Source organism: Crocodylus siamensis, chromosome 4 (genome assembly GCF_052110815.1).
Source record: "Crocodylus siamensis isolate JL-2025a chromosome 4, ASM5211081v1, whole genome shotgun sequence".
Classification (NCBI taxonomy): domain Eukaryota; kingdom Metazoa; phylum Chordata; order Crocodylia; family Crocodylidae; genus Crocodylus; species Crocodylus siamensis.
The window spans coordinates 227,355,238-227,374,869 of NC_143398.1; the positions used below are offsets into that span (position 1 = coordinate 227,355,238).

The window sequence follows — 19,632 nt, forward strand, 5'->3', positions numbered from 1 at the left end:
GATAAAATATCCCTAAGCAATATATGTGACACTCTGGATACTGGATGGAAGAACTTTACTGAAAAGACTACAGGTTCAAGAAATTCTTTTATTACAAGGAAGGAAATTAACACTTGAAAGATATACTCATTGAATTCAATATTCACTTATGGGCAACTCTGAACAATACTGACCAAAGGGAAGTCCCAGTAGTAGTTTGTGGGCTACATAATCCTGAAACGCACTGATTTAGAAGTTAACTTTCCAATATAGAAAAATTAACAATGTTGCTAATGGGGATCGCAAGATATGTGTGGTTCACTTTACTTTTGTCATATTTTCATAGAAATCATAGAATCAATGAGTCAGAAGGGACCTAGACAGATCATCTAGTCTGACCCCCTGCCATGGGCAGGAAGGAACACTGGGAGTGGCAGGAACTGTCATAAGACCCCAGCCAGGTGCCTGTCCAGTCTCCTCTTGAAGATTTCCAGGGAAGGTGAGAGCACCATCTCTCTGGGAAGCCTATTCCAGGCTCTGGCCACCCTTACAGTGAAGTAGTTCTTCCTAATATCTAACCTAAACCTATCCTCCCTCAACTTCTGGCCGTTGTTCCTGGGGACTCCAAGGGGGGCCCTGGTGAACGGACTTTCCCTGAATCCCTGCTGCTGGCCCCTAATAAGGTTGTAGGCAGCCACAAGATCCCCCCTCCATCTCCTTTTGTGGAGACTGAAGAGATTCAGGTCCCTCAGCCTCTCCTCATAGGGCTGGCCACGGAGGCCCTCAACCATATGAGTGGCCTCCTCTGGACCCTCTCCAGGTTCTCCACGTCCTTCTTGAAGTGCGGTGCCCAGAACTGGACACAGTACTCCAGCTGTGGCCTGACCAGTGCCACATAGAGGGGGAGCAAGACCTCTCTGGACCTGTTAGTGATGCTCCTGCCTATTGCTTCATCACACTGGTGACTCATATTCATCCTGGAGTCAGTCCTGACTCCAAGATCCCTCTCTGCCTTTGTATAGTTTGAAAATCTTTAGGACATCCTTTATATTTGTCCTTTAGTCAGGAATCTGATTTCTCCGTTGAACCACTGTCAGAGTACCCAATAAACCACCTTACTTTGAAGTTCATTTTTCTCAGGGCTGTTTCCTCAGCATGGAGAGTCAAAATGCTTTAGTAAAGTCAGAATGTGGGCCTTAAATTCTGAGAGAACTGTAGCCATTTCAATATATGCCTTTTATGCCCTTGTATAGAAACGTGAGAAGACACAAGGTGCATGTGCAGTCTCTGCAAACCCTGCAGGTCCAAAAGAGGGAAGGGGGGAATCTAGTCTTGCATATATTGGGTATATGTGCTGCAACTACAGAAGGGTCACAATGACTACATCTTCAATCACACTGACTACATCTTTAATAACAAGAGTTACTCTATAAATACCTATTCTGCACTGCTATTGCGGATTCCAATCAATGGAAGTTAGGTTTGAGCCCAAGGCCCCTGCTATACATTACATATATTATGCATTTAACTGGTTAATCATGTAATAAATTTTAACCAGCCATTTGTGCAAAGTAAGCCTGGCCACAAGTGCAAAGTAATTATCACAGAATTAGTTGGTTAATTGCATAATAAAGTTACACCGGTCACACAGGCAAAATAATAATTACCATGAAAATGACTATCCAGCTATAAGTAGAGCCAACCATCTACAAAGTTATTGCTTTAAAATAAGTAACAACTATATAGTTGGTTTCTATTCAGCTTTAATTTGAACATGTAGCAGGACCCCAACTTACATCACATTGTTAAACACTTCAATAAACACAGTATAATAAACTACATAAAGTAGACTACACAGCGGTTTTCAGGTTTATTAGGGCTGCACATACACTCAAATCAGCGTTTGGAACTACCTGTCTTACCTGGGATTTGCCTGTACAATTATGGGGCTGCATTCTTGCTTCCTCACTAATAGATGCAAGAACTTCATAAACACTCTTCCTGGGAGACTCTAATTTTACACAAATCTAATTAAGAAAAAAATGTGTTAAAAAAATCCCAGCAATTAGAGACTTTATGTATATGGTGTGCAGCAGTATCCTTTATCAGGAAGGAGCTTAAGGAAGTAGTATCAAAATAGTTCAATATCAACTTTAAGGAATGAAGAAACATGCTTTTTTTTGCTTCTTTAAGTTCTGTTTTGGTTTTTGCTTTATTATTCAATAAATCTAAGGTTTCTCATGTTGAGGAAGAAATCTGGTTCAGAATAAAACACTTGTTAAACATTTTCTTTCCTAGATTGACTTTTGTCCCCAGTTCTTCCCATCCAAGATAAGGTTTGGGGCTTATTTACAATATCCCCTTAACAATGTATGTATGTAGGTAACACTGAGATAACAGGTTAGACATTTATGCTTAGTCTGTGACTAAGAACTTATGCTGAGTTTTTGTTAAGAATACCTAAAGAATTTGAATGCCTAATTCTTACTAAAGTTAAGGGATATTCAGACTCTCTCAGGATGTCTTTGAAATACTCAAGTGTAGTGGCATGGAAACCTCATGACTAAATCTAAACTTTCCTGGTCTATATCAAAAGCGAGGCACAAATGTTACCTTTCATACTAGTAGGGACAGAGTAGCCCCACAAAGAAACTTAGCAAGTTATATATGCATTTTCCATTTTTTTTCAGGATACTTTTTCTGGGAAATGACTTTTATTTTAGAAGTAACTTATACTTAAAAGAATTAGAAGTGAAACAAACCATGTCAGAATTCTAGTTTCTATATTGTGGTTTCATCTTTTATATAGCCAGTACAGTCACAGAAGTATTGTTGATGATAAACTAATATCACACTATTTAGTAAATGTATGTCAAAGATCTTTTTCAAGAGTTGAATACAGCTTTTAAAATAATATGGAAAATAAAAATTGCTGAGAGAAGACATTGCTGAAGCATTTTCAGGTAGAGTTTATAAATGCAAAAGTTCCAAATACTAAAACTTGACATCTAAGGATTAACATGGGTTTAGTGGATAGAATCCTGTTTCCAAACAAACACATCCATCAGTGAGGCCTTGACAACTATGGATAATAGTCTTCTACATGTGGTGTATGCCAAACAGGACACAGTAGATTTAGCATTAAAATGTTATGTTAAAAGCTACAAAAAGATATACTTGTTCACTGCAGAATGACTGACATATCAATGCTTGTATAAGGTATGGTGCAATTTGATTGATGTGAACTTCATGAATTCCTTTAATTACACTGTATAACGTGAATATTAGCTTAGATCAGGTAACTTTACTACATTATAATGCTGCACTAATATTTCTAATGTGATAAGATGAAAATACCTTAATATCAATACATGGATTTAATGTCAACTCAAGTGCGAGAAAATAAAATGTCTTGTGTACTTAGCTTAAGAAAAACAAATAATATTGAAACCAAATGTGGGTGGGGTGTAAGAATGCACACAGGCTCATTTATATATTTTTAAGTAGTGTATGTGAAGACTGTGTATACGTGGGTATTTGTGTGTGTGTGTTTGTCTTTGTTTAAGTGTGATTCCTATGAGATGTACTAATATGTAAAAAAGCTTACTGGAAGACTTCTAACTAGTGTTCAAAGGCTTGATTTTGGCTTTGAAATATAGTTTTAAAAAGCACTTGTTATCCCTGAGCCCATACAACATTTCTATTTTTTTTCTACATTTATTCATTAACTGAAAACCTATGGAGGATTTTATTAATTTAAAATGTTTCTTTAAATTGAGCCAAATTATCATTTATATAATGTATGCATTCTGTTTTTAAGAAAAGCATGCAGGAGGCAGGGTAGATTTTCACCTTATAGACTATCTCAGTCAGAGATGCATAAGCTTTTGTAAGCTGTGCTGCAGTGCTGACACTATGCAGCTGGGTAGGGAGAGGGGGCTGTCTGCACATGGTCTGCAGGCTCCTTTAGTCTGCCTGGTGACAGATGGCAGGAGTGCAAATGGCAGCCCTGATTTCCTGCTCAGAATGCCCAGGGTCAGTCTCTGTTTTTCTGCTGCACCATGTGGGTATTATGAAGAAGGGGTGGTAGGGATGCTGGAGGACTATTTTACCTTCTGGGAGAAGCCACAGCATGTACAGACATTCACTCTCCCAGGAGAAATTCCCCTGGAAGTGATTTAACCCAGTTGCTCACAGTTTATTTTGCTCCTAGAGCTGTCATTTTTACTTTGGGAGAAAAGGCTTGAACATCTTTATACTTGTGGTTTCTCCTGGGAGAGCAGTGAGTTTCCCAGGAGAAACTAAATATCTGTAGGGTGGCCCTCCAGGGAAACAGTGTGTCACTTGTTGGACTCTGCTGGCTCCATCAGGGAGCACAACATGCCCCCTTCCCAATTCCTATATTGTGGTGTAGGGAAACACAGGCTTACCATAGGCAGTCTGGGTCAGCCAGTCAGGGCTGTCCTATGCACTGCTGTCATCTGTTACCAAGCGGAGCATGCCTAGATGTGTTCACAGAGCTCTCTCCATCTCCAACTGGGCAGTGTCAGCAGCGCAACCTCTGTACTTTTCAGGCCTCAGTGTTTGAATGTCTGTGTAGGGGGCTCTGGATAATTTTCTCTAGCAAGAAAATAGACCTAGGAGAGTTTTCTCAGATGTTGAACGTATGTACTCAGCCTCTGTGTAGCTATCATAGTGGGAGGTCCATTAGGGATAGGTTAGATTGGATATATATTTTATTTGAAGTCAATTCAGTGCTAAGGTTACAGTAAAAAGAGGCAAATTCAGACTTTTTACTGAGAGAAAACTATTGGTGTAACTTTTCATAAATCTCATTTGGAATGGAGAGAGAAGTTGACAGAATACATTACAAAGGATTTTTTGTTAGAAGTGAATGTTTGCAACGTTAATTAAATGAGTCATGGTATAACTCATTCAGAAAACAATAAAAAAGACACCAATGTGGATCTGATTCTGACATACAGTAGAGTATTGTGCTACTGTACTAGAGCGTCCACTGATTTCACTTACAACTCTCATAGCAACATACTGTTCAGGTTGCATTTAAAAGTTATCCAGTCTACAAAAAAAATGCACTTCAGAGTATAATAGTATTATCATACACTACTTTGCAGATTTTATCACATGGAAAACTAAGAATACCTAACTCACTGTGTATTTCTAGTCTGTTATGGGATTTAGACCTAAAGTTATCAGTTATAGTCTTTGATATTATGTTTTTAAAAGGTTCATGTTTATGATAAAATTATATACAGCAGTAAGTGTTAAATTATTGTTATTTATTTCTGGTACAAATCTGCTTTTTAATTTGTCTTGTTAGCAGTAATATTTCACCAACATGAAGTAACTGTAGCCACTTTTAACAAAGTTAAAATACAGTATGTCTATGGATGCATATATTCTGTCTTAGATATTACTTAATAAGGGGGTGGCGATCAAAATAATGTCCTTTAACAAAAAGTAAATTCAATTTATATGCTAACTGGTTCTTTCAAATTTAACATGTCATTTGTTTAGAATCTGTAGGTAGTTATTTGTTAGCCAGAATTCATTCATTTTCTTCACAGTGGTTGGGCCAACTAAATTTAAGTAAGCAGGGCTTATACACCCAATTCTGCATTATCTTATCTGGTAATAAAGAACCCTCTGGGTTTGACAGATTGTCATGGCAATTATTCACAAGATGTTATGTAGCAGTTGTATCTGTCAGCCCATGCAGTATGGAATATTTTAACTGGCAGTCTTCCAAGAATGAACATTAATCTTCCCATCTCCTATTACAGTTCCTAATCAAGACATTCCAGGGGTGATTGCACTAACATTGTTTGAAGACTACATCTACTGGACAGATGGGAAAACCAAGTCACTCAGCCGTGCCCACAAAACCTCAGGGGCAGGCAGAATATCACTGATTAACTCATGGCATGCCATTACAGATATCCAGGTGTATCATTCTTATAGACAACCTGATGGTAATTATACTATCCATGCTTTCCATACAGCACATTAACATCTAGTTTTTTAATTAACTTTTCTTTGTGTGTTTAATTTGAATTGTTTTCTAATCAACAGCTATGAGTCGTTATGTACTTTAGATTGTTTCAAGTAAATTTGCTAGGTGTCCTTAATGTCTTTAAGAAGCTTTAAATAATATTGGTAACAGCTGAATCATATTGAATACACTGCTGAGTTGTTGAAATTATATTGCCCAAAGATAATAAAATCAGGCCAGTCACAGGGGAAAAGCATTGCCCAAATTTTCATTGTTATTGCTACCAAATCAGGAAAGTTGTAATGTTCCTTAGAAATGTGAGTGCCAAGGACACCCTAGAGCTAAGTGAACAATTGCCAGGACTGTACAAGAATGAGAGTACTATTACTGTGCCTTATCTCCTGCAGTCCACATATTATACTTCTATTTGACTAAAATTTGCCAGTTTGTCTAGGTTAGCCAATAAGTCTCAGTATTGTAAAAGATTAGTACTTTTTTTTTTTCATTATTTCAGCATCTCAATTTACATTTTTTACTAATGAATTAATTTGCTTCATATAAAATGCTTGTTCTCCTTGGTCAGAACACTAGAAAGACTGATGGGAAATAAAAATGTGTTTGATTGCTTGTTTGTTTTTAAGGAGCATTTTGTTCCTATGGTACTTCAGTGTAAAAACAGTGTAATTTAGTTCCCCTTTTAATAGAAAATGTTTTGGCAAGCATACTAAGATAATAGCCTTTAGTTTACCAGAAGTTTCCATTAACAAATAATAAATTTCCTTATTTTGTCATTTTTGTCCCTGTGAATCAGTGTCTCAGGTAGTAAGTTTTGATAATTCTTTTTCTCTTTATATTTGCAGTGTCTAAACATCTGTGTACAATAAATAATGGTGGCTGCAGTCATTTGTGTCTCCTAGCCCCTGGCAAAACACATACCTGTGCCTGTCCTACTAACTTTTACCTTGCTGCAGATAACAAGACCTGCTTATCAAATTGTACAGCCAGTCAGGTAAGGGAGATGTTGTCTTAGTGTACTCGCAGTTTATATGTTCAGGTTGGGGTTTTTTTTAACAACTGAATGTGGGAGTTCATCAAAGTTGTGGTATCACCAAAAGAACCTACTGTACCATAACACAGCTTTGAAGTAACATCAGCTACTTTTTATGTAGACAAGGTAAGTTATGAAATAAAGAAAACTCTAGTTTGTGTATAAATAGAAAATTTTTAAAAAATCATGTTTGAAATGTTATAAAAAAAATATTTGTGTACAAAGCTAGGACCCTTTCATGACTACTTGCTTAGCAAGCAGGAGGCAATTTTGCATGGGGTGCTGAGGACAGCATTTCAGAACAGTAGTATTTATACTTCCTCTGCAAAAGTTTTGAATATGTTTTTCTAAAAAAAATTAGACAGTAAGTCCAATTGCTTATTGTGCCAAATTTAATATTTAAATTTAATTAATACAGTTTGAAACAGAGCAAGTCAATCCCTTCTTTAAGTGTAAGTGTCAACACAACCTGTACTTTGTAGTGTAGATAGCAATGTTTTCATAATGTATTTTGGTGATACATACAAAGGGATAATATCTATGTGAGAAATAGTGATTTCAAATGTAATATATTTCTATTTTTCACCACTGCACTTATACTCTGTCAATTAATATATCTCCAATGGGACTACAAACTTCCCAAATACCTGAGTGATATTTAAGCAACTATCATTTGTTTTAATAACAAGCTGCTAAAAGAGAGAGAGCGGGAAAGAGACTTATTGAAGTTCTCCCCAAATGTTGAAATTTCTGGATATATTGCTATCAGTTACAGGAAATATTAAGCCCTGAACCAGTAATTGATATGGGGTTCATATGTTCTATCTTGAGGCTATTTACAGAAAGTAGCTTAGTAATTTCCTTTCTACTGTGGAAAACAGCACATTTTTCCAGCCATGGCTGCTGAGAAATACTGGACCCTAATATCATAATAGCAGGCTATAGAATGAAGCACTTTCAGTAATTGTAGATGTTTGTGGAATAAATGAATGAATGAACAAACGACAGTGTGTTTCTTTCTAAGATCTATCTATTTGGATTCAGAGTACTAAGGAAGCTTACTTTTACAGGCAGAATATGAAAGCAGGACCCTACAAGCCATAAGCTAACTACCCATCTTTCAATCAATTCATAATATGAGATATAAAGATGCATTCATTCCAAATACCTTGGTTCATATAAATATGATCAAACTTAACATAGCATAACATTAGCTGTAAATAGAGACTAACATGAGAGTAGTAAATCCAATTAGGAAAAAATAGCTGTGCATGACACACAGTGTTTCCCACAATCATCCACTGTAAATAGATATATCTTTGACAATTTACTAACTGTGAGGGTGGTTAAACATTGTTACAGAGTACTTATAAAGGTTTTGTAATTTTTTTTTTAAGACCAAGTTAGACAAACACTTGTCTGCAATTGTTTAAACAGGTGTGATCCTACCTTGAGCATAGGACTGAATAAGATGAACTCCTAAGGTCCCTTCTAGCTGTATTTTCAATTAGTCTATTAAAAAATCATAAACTATGTCTAAAATATAAATTCATGTAAACATTCAACAAAATCAAGTTGTGATACATTGCCAAGGTGACTGGAATTCACTGATCTTCAAACCATCTGTAAACATATGAACAAAAGTTCAATTTATTTAGCTTAATCATATGATGAAAAATCAACTTGATCATGATCTCTAATATTTCCATGGGAAAAAAATTCTTCTAATGGAAAGACATTAGTCTAGCTGGAAAAGGCACAACAAGGTTCCAAAGGTTGAAGCTGAAGCTAAATAAATCCAGGCAGTAAAAAGGTATAGAAAAATTTAACAAGTAGGTCAAAACATGGGAACAGCTTACAAAGATTTTTTTGGATTCTCTGTTACTTGGTCACAGAAATCAAGATTAGTATTTTCTAAAAGAAACAGTTTAATTCAGCTAAAAATTACAGATTTTATGGAGAAGGTAGCCATCTGACTCTTGTCTATGCTGCATGTGAGAAGACATGGTCATAATGGTCTGTAAAGGCCTTAAAATGTATTGGACTTCAAGTGGTGCAGTCCCACTAAATGTGCAACAATATATTATCTCTATCTTTAGCTTCAGTGGGCCACTATTTTACTCTTGATTCTATGTTCATTCCAGAGAGAGGCTCACCTTACATTTATCATTTGTACTAATTTGCTTTATATGCTATGTCAGTTTATAGAAGAAACACGTATCACAGTATTAATAAATAAATACTTTTTGCCTACTAGAATGTAAAGGCATTAAAAGTGTTCATACTTAAATCCTAAAAAGATAAATACATTTCTATTATTTTAATTTCTTTCATTAAAAATGTGGATGGTCTTCATAGTGATGATGATAATGATTCACATGATTAAGACAAGCTTAGTATCTTTTATAATGAAACTTCAAATATCTACATTTATATTATACTGAATATTTTCCAGTCAGTAATAACTAGTGATCTTTTACAATAGTCTTCACTTCTGCAAAATGTCCATGTTTACGAGGTGAAGTGTAATAAAGCACTATAGTGTTCCATAGTGTAGAGAATGCAATCCTCTCAGACATGACATCACAGATATCCTTTTTTTTTTTTTTTTTTTGCAATGATCTGAATAAAAATACTAGAGGAGATAGTTACAATAATGTGGTAGCAAAATGGTGAATTATCAGCTTTACTAGCAGCAGTGTTTAAAATGCCTAACTATACTTCTCAAATAATAAGGTATAATTAGTGTAACTATTTTTAATTTAAGAAGCAACCTTGTTACTTGCCCCTATATTATTTTTAATCACTCATTTAGAATGAGTCATTCAGGGAGTGAATTGTTTTTACATAATTGTCAGAAAACTAGTGCATACTATTAGAAAATGAAGTGGATGTTTTTTAGGGCTGTTTCATTTTGACGCTATTTCAAGTCTTTTCGTGCTCAAAACAGCAAAATTGAAATGAAATGAAAGGAATCGAAACAGCCTCAAAATGAAACAAGGGCCATTGAAATGTTTTGAAAAGTTTCAAGTTTCGAAGCTGAAGCTGGGCTTGCCTGCAGGGAAACAGAAAGTAAGGAGAGGGAAGGGGAAGATGGGGGGAAGGACTGTTCTCATATTGACTGTGTAGCTGGCCAGTGACTATGATCCTTCCCTGAGGTCCCTTGCTATCCCTATGCTCTGAGGGAGGGATGGAAATACAGCATAAAAAGCAGCATTGTTTGAACTGAGCTGCTTTCTGCCTTGGGGTCAACAGCTCAGAAGCATCAGAAAACAAAGGCTATAATTCATTTCCTACTTGCTAACCTAGCACAGATTTTCCCGCACACCAAGGCAAAGACACTATGAAACACACCATGAAGCATGTTGGAAAGACAGATAGCAAGCTTTCACGGAGGGGCAGAAGAGGGGTAGAGGGAGAGCTGTAAGTCCTCCCGTTCCCCCCAACTGAGATGCAGCCTCTTTTCTACAGCAAGCAGGCATTAGGCTTCCAGTTCTACAGGCAGCAAGGAGAGAGGAGCAGTGCCACTGCCTGTGCCTGAATCTGCATCCCCTCCAAGAACACCAGCCATAACCCGCCTCCCACCACCCACACCACCATCACCACCATGACAACAAGGAGCACCAGCAGGACGGTCTCCTCCACCCTCATTTCACTTCTCACTCTGGGCCTTCCAGTGTCAGAGGAAGAGCTGGAACTGGATCTGAGTGCCATAGCAAGGGAAATTCTAGGGAAAGATGGGGAATCATCTGAGTTTGTGCTCCACATCCCTCAAGTTTCCCCTAGAGCCAGGTCTCCTTCCTTAGAAGAGACTTTGGAGGAGGTTGAGGTAGAGGTTGTGGCAGCAACTGGTTCAGCTGAGTCTGTTCCTCCTGTTGCTGTGCCTCTCCCTGGTGAGAAGGGGGAAAAGGCAGCATCCACACATGCACCTGCACCCCAGAAGTGAGCAGGTAGTGTGGTCTGGGATCATTTTGAGCTGGCAGATGATCCCACATGTGCTATCTGCCTGCACTGCCAATATGGGGCCAGGTAGGCTGGGGCACTTCTGGGCGGTCCCGGCAGGTATGTGGGGTCCCTGGGGTCGGTGCCAAGTGACCCCTCTGACCAGGCGGCACCACCTTTCTGAGCCCCCAGCCTCCCAAAGCATAGGCAGGCCACCCTGGAACAGTGGGGGAAAGGCAGACAGAAAGGGGGGTGAATTGCAAAGGTGAGTGATATTACCCAGACCACTGGGGAGATGCTTGCTGTGGATGGCCAGGCCTTCTCAGTTAGGTGAGCAGACAGGGTTCAGATGACTCATGGTGCTTGTGGCCCTATCATTCCAAGAGGCTGCATACTCCACTTTCAGCAAGGCAATGGTGCCCTCCCTGTATGAGGAATGCAGGGAGTACTTAAGGGAGGATCTTTGCAAGGCAGGTCTGCAGGTGGCCTTACACTTCACCTTGGACATCTGGAGCAGCCAGGTTGGAGATCATGTATACCTTTCCCTCACAGGGCTCTGGTGCAACCAGTCAGGCCATCGGTGGTCTTTCCTTCAAGACAAGGTGATGGATGCGTCTTACATGGCAACAGAGGTCATGGGGGCCATGAACTACTTGGTGCAGGGCTGGTTCATAGTTTCATAGTTTCTAGGGTCGGAAGGGACCTGAGCAGATCATCTTGTCCGACCCCCTGACATGGCAGGAAAGAATACTGGGGTCAAATGACCCCAGCAAGATGATCATCTAACCTCCTCTTAAACACCCCCAGGGTAGGAGCCTGCACCACTTCTCTTGGAAGTTGGTTCCAGACCCTAGCCGCCCTGACCGTGAAGTAGCGCCTCCTGATATCTAACCTAAACCTACCCTCGGCCAGCTTGTGACTGTTATTCCTGGTCACTCCTGGTGGTGCTCGGGGGAACAGTGACTCCCCCAATGCCTGCTGATCCCCCCGACTAGTTTATAACAGGCCACAAGATCCCCCCTCAGCCTTCTCTTGTGAAGGCTGAACAGGTTCAGGTCCCGCAGCCTCTCCTCATAGGGCCTGCCCTGTTGTCCCCTGATCATACAAGTGGCCCTCCTCTGGACCCTCTCCATGCTGTCCACATCCCTCCTGCAGTGCGGCGCCCAGAACTGGATGCAGTACTCCAGCCGCGGCCTGACCAGTGCCGCATAGAGGGGGAGGATCACCTCTTTGGACCTGCTCGAGATGCATCTGTAGATGCATGACAAGGTGCGGTTGGCCTTCCTAACTGCCTCTCCACACTACCGGCCCATGCTCATCTTGGAGTCAGTGATGACCCCAAGATCTTTTTCCGCCTCCGTGCTGACAAGAGGGGAGTTCCCTAACCTGTAGGTATGGTGCCGGTTGTTCCTCCTGAGGTGCATCACCTTGCACTTGTCTGTGTTGAAACCCATCCTATTCTCGTCCTCCCACCCTTGTAACCTGTCTAGGTCTGATTGTAGCCTGTTGCATCCTTCCAGTGTGCCCACGTCCCCCCACATCTTAGTGTCATCAGCAAATTTGAACAGGGTGCTTTTTACCCCCTCATCCAAATCACTGATGAAAATGTTGAACAGTGCGGGCCCAAGGACCGAGCCCTGTGGAACCCCACTGCCACATCCTTCCAGGTGGAGAAGGACCCATCCACTACCACCCTCTGGGTGTGGCCCTCCAGCCAGTTGGTGACCCATTTGAGTGTGTGGGTGTCTACACCACAGCCCTCCAGTTTCTTAATGAGAACAGGGTGAGAGACAGTGTCAAAAGCCTTCCGGATGTCCAGGAAGACTATGTCCACTGCTACCCCTGCATCTAATGATCTGGTGATCTGATCGTAAAAGGCCACCAGGTTGGTCTGACAGGACCTGCCACTGATGAACCCGTGTTGGTTGCCCCTAAGCATGTAGTCCCCTGCTGGCCCCTCCTGGATGTATGCCAGCATAATTTTCTCGAACAGCTTGCCTAGGATCGAGGTAAGACTAACCGGCCTATAGTTTCCCGGATCCTCCTTCCTGCCTTTTTTGAAGATTGTCCCTCTTCCAGTCCTCTGGTACCTCACCAGAGCACCACGAGCACCGTGGTTCGTTGGGCAGGATGAGCTCACCCATGGGTTCATGATCATCAACAATGGGGCCAATATGGCCAAGGTAGTATGTGATGCCAACTGTGTTGGCATCTGCTGTGTGGCACACAATTTACACCTCATAGTCAGGGACAACTTGGATGATGGCACCAGCACCACCAGCAAGCTCATTTCCAAATGCAGGAAGGTGGCAGGCTGCTTCCACTACAGCATCAAGTGGGACAAGATGCTGCGGGACAAATAGGCAGAGCTGAACATCCCACAGCACAAAATCATGCAGGATGTGGTGACTCAGTGGAACTCCACTGACCTGATGCTCAAGAGGCTGGTGGATCAAGAGAAGACCATCCATGATTGGAATCAGTGCCCTCCTTAACAGAGCTGAGTGGGATACCATCTCCCAGATCTTGGTGGTCCTCAAGCCCTTCCTCAAGGGCACTGAGAGCCTCATTGCTGGTGATGCCCTCCTTAGCCAGGTTATTCCTGTAGTGAGGGAACTTCAGAACCAAATGGAGAGGTTCATGGGGAACAATGTTCCTGGCTGGGGCAAGCCGCTGTCACCAGACATGCAGGCACTGGTGAGGCAGATGAAGTAGGGCATCAGGAAATTACTTGATCTCTTGCAGTCCAGTACGGTCCATGTTCTGACTGCCATGTTTGATGCAAGGGTGAAGGGTAGTGTATGCAGCAGCTAAAGCCTGGATCTGTGGATGGAGGTGCTGGTGAAAAGAGTCGGGAAGGTAAAATGGCAGAGGCAGGGGACATGAAAGAGGGGGATCCACTGTCCCATGCCAGCATGCCATCCACCAGCCAGTCTCTTCCTCCACCACAGGGCATGGCTTCCATGGTGGGGTAAAGAGGCATCAGATCCCACCATGAAGCAGGTAGCACTCCAGCCTTGGTGGTTTCCTATCTCACCAAGGACGTGGAGCTGCTGCTGTGTGACCGCCTTGGCCTACTGGGTAAGCCGCACCCAAATGTGGCCAAATCTCACCACAGTTGTCTGGTAATACTTGTCTGGAACACCAATCAGTGTTCCATGTGAGAGGCTGTTCAGCATTTCTGGGGATGTAGTGACACCCCACACCTCCTTGGATTATGGTTTGGTGGAGCAGCTGGTGTTCCTGAAGGTGAGCCTCCTGCTGCTGGGGTTCCCCAAGCTCCAGGTGCAGATGGAATGAGTGCCACCCTTTTCACTCTGTCTGCACCTATTTCCTTTTTTCAAAATCCATTTAATGCCCTGCTCTCAGAGATGGAGGTGGCACTCACTGCATCACCAGCCAGCAGGAGAAGAACATGTCCCTTCTGAGCTCCCATTCCAGGATGAACCTCAAGGTATGGGTCAATTCTATGGGGAAGGAGGAGGCTCCAGGTTCTGGGAATGACCACTAAAACTGCACTTTGCCAGGGTTGAGAGGCCTAATGGGATTGCTGGTGGCAGGGCAGCCCCAGGAAATGCTAGGACTGGGGATCTCTCTGATGAAAGGCAGATAGGAGGCACCCTAACCTCCAGCAACCATGCTCATGTATGCAGTCCTGCCTGGGGAAATCCTAGACCCATCAGGTCTTCGAGAGGCCCAAGGCTTGCTGGTTGCAATGGAGTTGTGAGGCTCCAGGTGAGTTCAGCTTAGTCGCCTGGGATGCCAGCCTTTGGATTGAAAAACCTTTTGTCAGGCTGAGGAAGCATCTCCAGTTGGGGTGTGCATGTGCTGTTCCTGGATGGAGGGAATAGTAAAGAAGCCAGAGGCTGACATGCAATGCAGGCAAAAAAGCCAGTCAGTGAAAATGGAAATGGAGGCATCAGCGGGTGAGGGACAGGCTGGCATGGGAGGGGCAGGGGGATGTAGCAGCGCAGGTAAAAGTGCAGAGGTACCTGGGGAGTCAGAAATCCGGCAGGTTGTAGTGTGTCAGAATTCCAATGTCTATATTGAGTTTATAAGTTTCTGTTCCTAGTAGGTTGATGAAGTACTGTTCATAGGCTCTTCTGTGAAAAGTGGTTTGTAAATTATCTTTGAGGATCAGGCCTGAGAGATTGGAGACGTGGTGTTCTTGTCTTTGATAGATTTTTGGTGTGCGCTCATTCTGGTGCACATTTGTTCTTGGTGTCTCCTACGTAAGTATTGTATTGTGAGGATATCTCCATACTGGAGATATTGTTGGCAGGTTTTGCATGTCTTGTCACGGTATGGCCTGGATCCATGTGGATTCAGTGCATTTTGAGCTGTAGGAAGTTGGCTTCTGGTGATGAGGTTAGCGAGGTTCAGCGCTTGTTTGAATTTACAAGCCACTTTTCAGCATTGCAGTTCCACCATGAAGTCCATCAGTATAGTGACTTCCCTATTGGGCTCCTTTATCTTTAAGGAAAGGGCTCAGGGTTTTAAAGATTATAAGAGGGATTTCTCTCTCCCAAGCCCACTTCTGCCTCAAAAACTGACTCTCAGGCAGTTTGTGACAAGAAGGAGTAAAATATTAAGTCCTCACCATTACGAGATCACAGAGGAATAAGTGAAAAATCCATTCCTGTTTCAAAATGATTCCACAATTACTAAATACATCACTGGGTAGTTATTGGTTCTTATTGCTACTTATTTGGGTGTAAGCATCCTCTGGGAGGAGGCAGGTGATCTTTCAGGGCCTGGAAACAACTGGAGTGCAACTCCTCAGTTTTCCTCGATTATATGAATCCAACACAGAGGGATAATGAGCCATCTTTCCCTGCCCCTAAGAAAACAGGCTGGGGAAGCAACACCAAAACAGGGAAAGACTTGGGAAAAAAAGAAGAAAGTAAAGAAATCTATAACCTACAGTAGAGAAAACTATGCCAATGTGTAAAAAACCCAAAAATCATTATCTTCCTTTTCAAGTATTATTAGATATATAGTTGTCCATAGGTACTTCCTTTGAACATTTCAGAAGGTCCAAATGCCAGCTTCTGATAAAAAACAAAAATAATTAAAAATGTTTATCTAAATTTAAAATGTTATTGAAATAATAAGAGTTTTCATAAAGTTTGGGAGTTTGAGTTTGATGTAGCAATAGTTCCACCACTGGAAGAGTCACTGTTTCACATGGCGCTTTCTTTCAAAGGGTCAGAAGATCTCATACACTACAAGAGTGAGGGCATGGCAATATAAACACACAGTATTTCTATTCTGGCTTCAATGGAGTGAGTTGTTTGAAAGATGTGTAATTAAGCAAGAATTTTCTAGTAGCTTCTGCTATATTTTAGTATTCATACAAGATTCAGCTGGGATATTCATTCTTGATCTGGTCAGTTTATATTGCTTGGTGTGAGGGAAAACAGCAAGTGCTTTTCATCAAGAACTTCTACATTCCATGTGTTTATAGGCTTCACCACAAAGAAAACCTAATTTATAGATGACACTGTAATATAATTATGATAATAAGCGTACAGTTCTGGAGATCACAGCTTTATTAGAGTTTCTCCAGAATACGTGATTAGACTCTACAAGAAACACCTTAGAAATGTGGTATTAGCCCACAATATTCCATTAAATTCTCCCTTTGAGTATCTTCAGAGTATCTTCAGTATCTTCAAGATTAATCAGGGAAATGAAATATGTAAACCTGTGCATGACCCTTCTAGTTCTTGTCTTCAGAAAGACAAGATTTGTGTTTAACTTTTCTAGTTAGTTACTTCAGAAAGATTTATTTTTAATTAGTTCCTGTGCTGTTGCTGTGAGGAAGACTCTATTCTTAGTGCTACAGCAAGCTTCTTGTTCAAGATGAGCTCTTCTTCCACAAGTCCTAGGAAACAGTTATACCCTAAGACACTCCTTTTGAAGTTATTGGCATAAATAAGGATTTCTAGTGCTCTAGAAATGTATCTCAAAAGCACATGGAGTGGACACACTAACAGGACTCTGGTTATATCATTCAAACAAAAAGTCTGAGATGCAAGGGCTTCAAGCTGTTGCAGGCATGAAGTTAACATCCTACAAGGCATATAGGAAAATGGCCACAGAAATCCCTATGGACTTTGAGGAAAAAGTGTAAGAGCTTTACCTAAGACAGATACGCAAAGGAAATCTGTTTTGTTCTCTACCAGCAACCTTTACAAGGAAAGTGCTACTAGGTTGGTTCCCATATGATTCCATAGTTAACAGAGATCCTTTTTCCTATGGGCGCAAAGTTTAATTTCTGCCTATTATTCTAGTATGCTAATTAGAACCCTGCTTATTCTCTCCCCGCTCCATTTCTGTGATTCACTTTTCACTACTCCCTGTCAGGGATGAATGAAGATGAAGGCATTTCAAAATTTACTAACCAATAGTTTTCTTCCTTTTAGCATCCTTTATTTTGGTAATCTGTTAACGTGGCCAGAACACAAGCTGACGTTGCTTCTTTTAAAGAAGTCTTATACATATTTTTAAGATTAGTTAATATATAAAGTTATCTTATTACTAACAATTTGGTGTTGGTAAAGTTTATCTACAACTTAAAAAAAATTGTTAATGGTAACATGAGTTGAAGAGCAGGACTTCATCATCAGCTTTAAGCAACAAAATTAGAAAGTGTTTGCATACCATAGGTATGGGTATAGAGCCATGAAAGACCTAAACAGATCATCAGGTCCAATCCCCTGCCCTGGGCAGGAACGGGTGCCAGGGTCATATCACCCCAGCCAATATCTGTCTAGCCTCCTCTTGAAGACCCCCAAGGTAGGAGAGATCACCACCTCACTCGAGAGCCGATTCCAGAGCCTGGCAGACCTAACTGTAAAGCAATGCCTCCTGATGTCCAGCCTGAATCTTCTCTCTAACAATTTCTGTCTGTTATTCTTAGTAACCCCGGGTGGTGCCCGGGGGAACAGAGCCTCCCCCAATTCCCGCTGGTCCCTCCTGGTGAGTTTGTAAATGGCCACCAGATCCCCTCTCAGCCTTCTCTTGTGAAGGCTGAATAGGTTCAGGACATTTAGCCTTCTCTTCCCCTGCCCAGCTGTCCCTTGACCATGCAAGTGGCCCTCCTCTGGACCCTCTCAATGCTAGCTACATCCCTCCTGAAGTGTGATGCCCAGAACTGGATGTAGTACTCCAACTGTGGCCTGACAAATGCTGCATAGAGGGAAAGGATCACCTCCTTGGACCTGCTTGTGATGCATCTGTAGATGCACGACAAGGTGCAGTTAGCCTTACTGACCACTTCCTCTCATTGCTGACTCATATTCATCCTGGAGTCAACAATGCATCCAAGATCCCTTTTTGTCACCATATTGACAAGAAGGGTGTTCCCCAGCCTTCGGTGTGTTGCTGGTTCCTTCTTCCTAGATACAGTATCTTGCACTTATCCGCATTGAATTCCATCCTATTCTCATCTGCCCACCTCTGTAGTTTGTCTAGATGTAGCTGGATTCTGTCCCTCCCCTGCAGCGTGCCCACCTCCCCCGACAACTTGGTGTTGTCAGTGAATTTGGACAGCATGTGTTCCACACCCACATCCAGATTGCTGATAAAGATGTTGAACAGTACAGGCCCCAGGACTGAGCCCCGGGGGACTCCACTGCCCACATCCCTCCAGGTCGAAAACGACTTGTCCATCACCACTCTCTGGGTGCGACCATCTAGCCAATTTGCCACCCATCTGGCTGTGTAGGTATCAATGCCTACATTGATTTCTCATTTCTGCCTCTCTAAAATATCTATGTTGAAATCGTTTCTCCCATGTTTTGCCACCTCCTATTTTAGAACCTGTCCCTTTGCTACCAGAATCCTCTGGGAGCATTCTTGACAGTTTGTTCATTTTGTTTGATCTTACCTTATATATGCATTCATGATCAGTGTTTCTTATATTCAGTGTAAGCCATGGATTTTCTTCACAAGATATGGCTTGACAAATTTGCCAATTCATGTTCAACTATATATTCCCCATACACTTCTGGGAAAATAAAATTGCAGAAAACATAACATGTTGCTTTTCCATTGATTCTATTACTTTTATTATTTATCACAGAAATCAGACATGATATATTTAAAGCTCTGATTATTCTAGCTTAAAGTAGATAATCCATAGTACATATCACTTGGATATCTCAAAGGAAATTCCAGATCCTTTGATATATTTTCAGATATCTTAACACAAAAAGTCAGTATCCCTTCTGCACACCAAACTGGAGTAACTTTGTTTCATGAGTTTGATCACAGGCCATTGACTGCTTCTGAACTAGTATGTTATTCAAAACTACAGTGTATTTTTCTGCAGCTCAAAAAATGTATATGGTAAACTGTTACCCCCAGAAACTGAAAAGATGATTTCTAAGGACTTTAAATACTGTATATCTATTTTTTTGCCCGACTTCAGTTTAATTTATTATATTTGTCCATCTTTTCACGTCTTCAAGTAAAATGGCATGTTGGCATATTGACCCAGTTTCACACCACTAAAGACTCAAATTTACTGTCACAGGATTTTCTGAAGCATAGATTAATGACTTTCAAAGTGGTGATGGATCCATCATTTGAAACGTTTGGAGAATGCTGGTTTGTTTATTTTGGGCCTACCTGTCACTACAGT

At 41.2% G+C, this 19,632-nt stretch overlaps 1 protein-coding gene across 1 annotated transcript in view; it reads left to right on the forward strand.

Annotated features, from left to right (window-relative positions):
- The window catches only part of LRP1B (LDL receptor related protein 1B), a 1,602,836-nt gene that overhangs the window by 1,379,327 nt on the left and 203,877 nt on the right, over positions 1-19,632 (forward strand). The window contains exons 61-62 of the mRNA XM_090045827.1: positions 5,784-5,972; positions 6,853-7,001. Coding sequence (XP_089901953.1) covers positions 5,784-5,972; positions 6,853-7,001 — 338 coding nt within the window. The remainder of the gene's footprint in view (positions 1-5,783; positions 5,973-6,852; positions 7,002-19,632) is intronic.